Source organism: Dryas octopetala, chromosome 8 (genome assembly GCF_963921425.1).
Source record: "Dryas octopetala chromosome 8, drDryOcto1.1, whole genome shotgun sequence".
In the NCBI taxonomy this organism is placed as follows: domain Eukaryota; kingdom Viridiplantae; phylum Streptophyta; class Magnoliopsida; order Rosales; family Rosaceae; genus Dryas; species Dryas octopetala.
The window spans coordinates 9,228,005-9,236,952 of NC_141373.1; the positions used below are offsets into that span (position 1 = coordinate 9,228,005).

An 8,948-nucleotide genomic window follows, 5' to 3' on the forward strand; every position below is an offset into this window, starting at 1 on the left:
ACTATTGTACTGTAGATGAGGCAGATTGGTTTTCAACCCAGCCCATAGGCCTAAACCCAATAATACTTGTCGGACCAACTAGATGGGCTTAAAAGTAGAATGGGTTGGAATAATATTGTTCGAACTTAAGTGGCTTAGAGCCCGACTGCCCGGCCCTTATAAGTTTTGACATATTGGCATGTTATTAAGTATTATGTTTAAACAACTATTAAATTCTAAAATCTTAAATTGTCAAGAAATGAGGTAATAATGTGTACCAATTGAAATATATCAGCACAATAAATAAGCTTGTACATGTAATCGGTATATCAGCACAGGAAACATTTTTGCACAATAAGATCATCAGCTTTTCTGTAGCTTTATAAGAGGCTATATAGCTACTGTAAATGGGTTTAATATCTTTACATTGATAGCATACTTCAGTCAATTATGTGCCTTTGGGCTTTGTAAAACAAATAAGCTAGTGGGCTAGATCTGGAGGCCGAAGCATATAATTGAGCTTTATCTTGAGAAGGCTCATATTTAGATAAGGGATTTGCATATGCCCTATGTATGGATTTGATTTGTGATTTGAAATACAGCAGAGAATATGGGTGATTTTAGGGGTTATAAATTTTGACATCACACGATAATATGATTTTAAATTATGTTTAAAGTTTATTCACAAAGTATATGGGTCAATTTGAATATGAAACGATTATAAATGAATTAAGTTAAGATTAAGTCATTCGGCACGATTAATTAAACAGATTATATTAAAGTTGATTAGTATTTAGCACAAATACAAAATAACATGAAAAGAACACAATTCACTGGCACAAATTGCCACCCTAGATGATTCACCTAAAAAGTTTGAAATAGACACTCAGACCTTAACAATTATCTTTTAAGACAAATTTACCTCCTTGCAGAGTGACTTAAGAGATAAGAATAACCCAAATCTTAAACAAAATATTTCTAAGAAAATTTCAAGAAATAAAGAAAAACAAGAATTAAGGTGCTGCCTGACTGATGGCTACAATGGAGACCAGCAAGGTGCCATTCCCAAAGCTTATGGGTGTAGTTATTGAATTTAAGGATTTATAAGCCCCCTTCACTTCTTTCTAATCAAAGCCTAAAACTGATAGTGGCATGTCTATATCTAGCCAATCATTGAATATTGGATCAAAACCTAATTGGTCATAAAACATAGCTGGTCTTTCATATGACATACACCTATTATCTAATGAATAATAGAAAAGTGTATTAATCATAACCAATGGTTTAAATTATATGCTATGGATTCACTTTTGCTCACCATGTTGAGCATTACTATTATGGTAGATGGATGATACTACGGTAGATGGATGATACGTGTCACTTGACCATCTTTTTGTGATCCGTGTCATTCATCCATTATAATAGTAATGTTCACCACTACTTTTTTGTGGTGAGCAAAAATTGACTCTATATGCTATACAATAGTTGTATAACATAAATTACCCATAAAATATTGGAAATTTCAATTTACATTCATCAAACAAATCTTCGAACTCATAATTCAGTCAAATTTTTTATGGCTATAGTTTAAAAACATACAAACAAAAATTCATTATTTCTTCTATAATAAACCTTAGTTTCAACTAGTGATTGTGCCCGCGCGGTGCTGCGGGTGTGAAAAACTTATAAAATGTGCTAAAGGCTTATAAAATTTAAGTAGATAGATGGAGTGTTTTGTATCCACTAAAGCTAAAAACTTTATGAGCTCTAAAAATATTATGAAAGTGGATACAAATCATACAATTACATTTTTCATATTATTATCATAACATTTAAGCACTAAAACTGAAAACTTGCCAAAGCTTATAACAAAGAAGTAAAACATTTAAGAGTTCATATTAAGTGAAACATTTATAAGAATTCTATCCACTTAAGCCTATTCTTTCAGGGGCACCCCTTCTTTTTCTTGTCTTTTAGTGATTGAACAATAGGGAATGTCATGGTGGGTTTGAACTCTTCAACCATTTGAAGCTTGTCTCTATGGACCATTTTTTTAACTTCTGCAATTCTTCAACACACGTTGCTATTATAAGATAAAACTTGGACAGATGCACATTCATGCAAACTAAATTTTGCTAAACTGAAAAGTAATAACATAAAGCAATAATATAAACATAGGATGACAATAGACCCTACTATTCCAACTATGCAATCAGACCCAACTCACAGTGATTCGAGCCTAACTTAGCCAAAAACCCAGGTCTCTAAAACACCAGAAGCCAATATTTTTTACACCAAATGCACTGACTCATAAACCAAAACCAAGCAAAATAATAACCACTCAAATTAAGGATCATCAAAAGCAAATAATAGTATGTTACTTCAGAATGAAAGACATAATCCCCTGGTTCCAGTTTCAATTTTTTATCTAATTTTTTTCACCTATCAAGACATATGGAAGATAAATTGTTTCAATAGTGCTACAAATTAAGTGAATAATATGTCAATCACAACCCATCATCCGGATTCAGGACCCCAATAAATTCCTAACCCAAAGCATAAAATTAAGATACTACAATACTATTTAACTAAAACAACCTCTCTGTTTCTGATTAAAAATAATGTTTTCATTCTCAGATAATTTTTTTAGAGAAAATAAATTAAATTGAAAATAACACGTACACACATACACCCAAAGCAAGGCACTGGCACAATATCTCTTCAATCTTAGCCATGAAATCATGAAATGAAATGGAATGGCACATACAAAATATTCACCCCAAAAAAAAATGACACATACAAAACAACCACATCATAAAATGGCATCATCCCATTTATATCATACCTTTTTTTTTTTTTTTTTTTTTTTTCCTATAAGGAGTTGTTATGTTTTGAACTTGCATAGAAGAATTCCAATTCATTGATTCAACATAAACGTTTTTAGAGCCAAAACTCTTTCTCTCTCTCTCTCTCTCTCTCTCTCTCTCTCTCTCTCTACTGCGGTAATATTTTCTTCCAAACAAACTTTTTTTTGGTAAACACACCAAACAATAATTTTTCTGACATTTAATCAACGACCTCATACAAAACATAAACTAATTATTGACATCGCTCGATCATTATTAGACATAAACTAAAGTTCAATTTGAATTCAAGAGATGATTAGAAAACAGAGGTTAGCAGTCAAACTACGCGTTTGATTATGTCCTTAATGCGTACTTGTTCATTATGAACAGTTTTTCTCAACCAATGCAACTATATAAAACAGATCAGCTAGCTAGGCAGCTAAGTATACATCCATTGTTGCAATAATATATATTATCCTTTCACTTTTGTTGATATCTTCTGAGAGATCTGAATGCAACAATAAAATTAAAATTAATTAAGCACTTCAAAACAGCTGTCAAATAAACGAAAATTAAAACTATATATACCACTAATCTCAACCAATCTAATTACAATTCCGAACTTGTATCTAACCAAACCAAACTGCCTATTTTAAAAGACTGAAAATAATTATAAAAGTGGCTTAGACATTTATCAACCGCATAAACCTATTTAGGGAGAAAAATAAATAAAGAGTAGTTAACAAAATTAAACCTCCCTTGTCTTTTTTCCCCAAAAGGCAAGTTGGATAAAAATTTGGCACAACAGCAAGCAAAATTTGATAAATCTGTAGTTGAGAATAAATCAACTCAATAAATTTGAAACTGACAATCACCAAAAGAACTTACAATCACCAAAAACCATGGTCGTGTTCTAAACCTTAACCAAAATAAAAAATCAGATAAAAAATGTTAAACAACATAAAGCAGGATAAATGAACACCCAGATAAAATACAATTTTCCCAAAGCAGTTCAACATTGACACTGAAACTCACAATGACCAAAAGAACTTACAATCACCAAAAACCATGGCCATCTTCTAAACCTTAACCAAAATGAAAAATCCGATAAAAAATGTTAAACACAGAAAGCAGGATAAATGAACACCCAGATAAAATAAAATGTTCCCAAAGCAGTTCAACATTGACACACACAGTCATTAAACATGAATGTTAGCGTATTAATTAATTAAATGTCACATATAATTATCTCTTTATTCTCTCTTGATATTCACAGTCAACATTTAATTCTGTATTATAAACATGGATGTGTTATTTCTGCCTATAAAGTATAAATATAGGCCCCAGTGTATTATAACTTTTATATGACAATGGGTCTATTTCATTTTGAAATGAACTGATGAAATGGAGTATTTAGTGCACAAAGACAATAATAATGCAGCTGCCATCCAATTTCACTGGCCTACTGTTTTGGGTTTCTGGCCTTATATGTTATATCCATTCTTTATCTTTTTAACACTTTTGTGTGGCTGGGTCTTTTGCTTTATCTAGTTATTTCCTTTCACACATTGAATCAGTATGTTTTTCCAGTCTTGCATGTTTACCAACGGAAAGGAAAAAAATTACCACACTTAAATTTTGTTATAAAATCTGCAAGACTCACTAATTCAACCTCACTATTTTGATTGTTTTACACCTGCCATCATAAAATCTGTTACAAAAGACTTTCATCTTTACCAACATAAAGGAAAAAAAATGATCACACTCAAAACTCATATGCATTAGATGGAGGGAAAAGAAATAAAAAAGTGACCTGAAAAAACGAACTCACAGGCTGCACCACCTTATAGCAAAATAGAGACAACTATGCATACCAAAGATATAAAAAGTATAACTTTCCCATAAACAAAAAAAAAAAAAAACAGAATACAATATAACAAAGTGCTTCTTATAGGAAAAAAAAAAAACAAAAAAGAACAAAAACCAAGCAAGTATCAGAAAAATTGGGTGCTGGGTGAGCTAATCAAATCCTTGGTTGCATACAGAAACCCTGGAGTCCTGGACTTTTTGTGCTCATGTTATTAAGAAAAAGATACCCCCAAAGCAGTTGACCAAAAAAAAAAAAAGCATACCCAAAGCACATACGCCAAGAGGAGAATAACGGGAAAGCTGCTGGCCTTTGGAGGCTGTCGTGAAGCATCGTCGGCCCAAGTGAGTGGCACAGAGAGACTCCCTGTGGCGAGGAGAACGAAGCCCAGGTGGTCCGGCCTCACGACGCCACCGGGTTCGGCGAGTCAACACCGATGAACCCAAATTGGTCCGAACTGGGTTCTCGAGTTGGCTGAGTTCCGGGGAAAACAAAGGGTATGAGGAGGAAGAGGATGAAGAGACGAAGAAGATGGGTCAAAGACCACCCCCATCCGCAACCGGAGACAGTGACGGCGATGCAGAGAGACCGAGAGGGAAGAGAGAGAGAGACAGAGTGTCGGGAGAGAGACAGAGACAGAGTGTCGGGAGAGAGGGAGACGCGAACCCTTTCTTGCAAAAGCCCAGTGGCGTGAATGACCAAAGAGGGCATACCCAACCTAGGTATTCACAGAATGGCATGCAGATTAAAAAAAAAAAAGACTGAGAGGGGAAACAGAAGAAAAAGGAAGTGATGGCACGGGTGTAAAAAAACAGAAAAGGAGGGCAAGAAGAAAAAAGGACGCGAAATGACCAAAACGGCCCCACTAACCAGCGAAACCACAGTAGCAACCAACTAAAAAAAGAAACAGCAGGGGCAAAACGGACTTTTCAGTGAACATTCTATGAACAGTACAGCCTCTTCTCACCGTTTAGTATATATAGAATTTATTAAATTTGTTTAATGTAATAAAGGCATAATTGATATTTTTGATTTAATAATTGATGTTGATGACGGACCTGGTTTTTAACCTCCGCCGATGTAGAGCAGTTGGCCAAGAGAATCGAAGAGGAGCTGGAGGCTCCACAAAGACTCTTAACAAAAGTATAGATAGTGATCTAATAACAAACAAGCTAAATGACTAAAGATGTCCCGTTACCATTTGTAGTATTTTTGTTTTACAGAATTAATAAAGTATTTTAATTTATAATATATATATATATATATATATATATATATATTAGTAATGTGCTTATGTGCGTCAGTGCGTGAAATATGAGAGAGGTTGCGGCAAAGATGTGATGTAATAGAAAAAAAAAATATGATATACTCATATACGTGAGATGAGAAAGCGTAGGAATATATACGATGTTTCCTATGTATGAGTTTTTTGTGGTACTGCGAGTAGAACTTTTTGGATCACGTATATCCATTCGATCGCGAATAGAAGATAGATTCATTTGAATTATTGCATATGAGAATCCCACGTTCATTTGTATAAAATGTATGAAAATAAATTTTACATAATAATGTTCGATTTTTTTTTTTGGTGATGCATAATAGTTTGTTTAAAAGATAATATTCTCTTGCTTAATAGTTTGATAAAATAAATAAAATGTTTATGTGAATTATTCTAATCTTGATCACATATTTTAACAGTACCTCAAATAAAAAAAATTTAAGTTTAGTCTCTATAATTTTGATTTATTTTCACTTAGCTATTAATTTGATAACTTAATAAACGTAATTGCTAATGTTCTCTTAAATTGTAATAATGATAAGTATAAGATCAAAATTGACAAAAGTAAAAATGTAGGTACAAAAATAAAATTTAACTCAAACTATAAAAAGTAAAAAATTACATCATTGGTCTACTTATTCTTTAGAAAATTTTATGTTGGTTAACATCTTTTTTTTTTGTTTCTTATTTGTTCACTAACTTTGTGATGTTTCTCATTATAGTCCAAATCGTCAAATTAGTAAAAATAATCGTATATTTTAATTATATAATATGCACATGTTGTGATCCACTTATTATTCACTTACTTCCATATTAATTCATAATAGTGCTCTACATGCGTAGTTTATGACTAAAATAAATAGTCATTTGTGTTAATTTGATGATTTTGACTATAATAGAACACATTATAAAGTTAATAAATCAATAAAAAACAAATAAGTGTATCAATAATGCAATTTCCTCAAAGTGAAATTTTATAAAAGAAAACAATCTAATAATAATACAAATTCGCAGTTTCAAAAAATATAAAATATTTTGTGAGGATTCCCAGCTTGAAAATATCCTATCACATAATCCACGACTACAAAACAAAACAAGGGTCCAGTCGTCCAGAGACTCAAAGATAGGAGGATATACCAACCGAGGGCTACACAAGGAATTTCGTAAAAAGAGAGGGGGTAATACCGTCTTTAATCCGACTAGATATTTTGGATGCAGTAAAATATCTAAAGCGATCATGTGATTTGTGGACCCCCCCATAACTTGTCCCAGTCATTTTCTTTTTCTCTTTCTTTTTTATCGTTTCCCAACCAGAGTTCGCTGCGCACCGAAAGCCACGACTCTTAGCTTTGCCTGTTTGGCAACGATTACAACATAACACACCCAAACAAACAGGCGACACCATAAAAACCTCATATAAAAACAAAACCGAATACTCTGACGTGTCCCGAAAAACGTAATAAGGATAAGCTCAAAGCCGCAACCAAACATTCCCGAACCCTAGTTGGGCTGGGCTGGGGTCCCAAAGTAACCCTAGTTGAGCGTGCGAGGGTTCTATATAAAGGAGGGTTTGGGCATAGCCGACCTTCGTGCTCTCTCATTCTCTCTGAGTCTCTGAGTCTCTTCCCCAATTTCCCAATCCTCTCTTACCCAGGGTTTCTGCTCTCATGGCCTCTGCCGAGATCGAGTTCCGTTGCTTCGTCGGAGGGCTCGCCTGGGCCACCGACAATGAGGCGCTGGAGAGGGCCTTTGCGCCCTTCGGTGAGATCATCGAATCGAAGGTCCGTGTGTGTTTGTCGCAGAAATCGGATCTGACCCGATTCGGCCCGATCTGTTGAAACTCTTCTCTCTGTGATTGATGTTACTTACTGTTACTTGATCTATGATTCTCTCTGTTACTATCTATGATACTATTTTTACTCTCACTCAAAATCGGGTACGTTCATCTTCATCTTTCTCTCCAAAAGAATGAAGATCGATCGGTTCCTTTAATTTTCGTATTATTTTTGTTATTTTGTTATTAGACGCTGCCATTTTTTGTTTTTGTTCGGATCTGATTGTGTTATTCGTGTCTTTGTGCTTCAGATCATCAACGACCGTGAGACCGGGAGGTCCAGGGGCTTCGGATTCGTTACCTTCAGCAACGAGCAGGCCATGCGCGACGCGATCGAAGGAATGAACGGACGCGATCTTGACGGTCGTAACATCACGGTCAACGAAGCCCAGTCACGTGGCTCCGGAGGCGGAGGCGGTGGTGGATACAGTCGCGGTGGAGGCGGTGGTGGTTATGGTGGCGGCGGAGGCTACGGAGGTGGTGGCCGTCGCGAAGGCGGTGGTGGTGGTTACAGCCGCGGAGGCGGTGGTGGAGGTTATGGCGGCGGTGGAGGCTACGGCGGTGGCGGCAGACGTGAAGGTGGATATGGTGGTGGTGAAGGCGGTGGTTCTCGTTACTCTAGCAGAAGCGGTGGGGCTGAAGGCGGCAGCTGGAGGAGTTAAATTTTTATTGTTTTTATGAATAGCGTTTGGGGCTTGGTTGGTTAGTGTTCTTCTGTTACTGTTCGGTTTAGGGTTTAGGTGGGTCGGATTCGGGTTTAGACTGTTTGGCTGTGTTTTGTGGTGCTGCTCTCTAATTTTTGATCGATGATGGTTATGTTCTCTTTTGGTTTCTCATGTAATCAAGTTAAGGTCCCCAAAGAAAAAAAAAATGGTGTTTGAGAAATGAAGTATAAATCTTCGTTCGCATATTCTCTCTTTCTTTTGTCTCCGATTAATTTCGTTTTCGTTATCAGCAATGTCTCATAAATTTTAAATTAACCCCCATTTTCAGATGAGGGAAGTGAAATTAATAATTATCCTTATCTTATCGAGCATATCCGAAATTAAAAGCACTGAAATCGCCCCGTCGGTCTGGTTTATTTTATAGCCATTGGACCGTTTTTGTGGGTTAAAAATATATTTTGATAATAGCCTAGTGGAT

The 8,948-nt window shown here is 35.2% G+C and overlaps 1 protein-coding gene across 2 annotated transcripts; it reads left to right on the top strand.

Annotated features, from left to right (window-relative positions):
* The first annotated feature begins 7,556 nt into the window (after positions 1 to 7,556).
* On the top strand, positions 7,557 to 8,715 carry LOC147276960 (glycine-rich RNA-binding protein-like). 2 transcript variants are annotated; one of them, XM_086254772.1, is made up of 2 exons: positions 7,557 to 7,752; positions 8,057 to 8,715. In XM_086254772.1, exons 1-2 carry the CDS (start codon positions 7,639 to 7,641, stop codon positions 8,465 to 8,467), a joined length of 525 nt encoding a protein of 174 aa, XP_086110898.1. In that variant the 5' UTR covers positions 7,557 to 7,638; the 3' UTR covers positions 8,468 to 8,715. The 2 variants fall into 2 exon arrangements, with proteins under 2 accessions (XP_086110898.1, XP_086110899.1); XM_086254773.1 differs by having other exon boundaries at positions 7,718 to 7,907.
* The last annotated feature ends 233 nt before the right edge of the window (positions 8,716 to 8,948 follow it).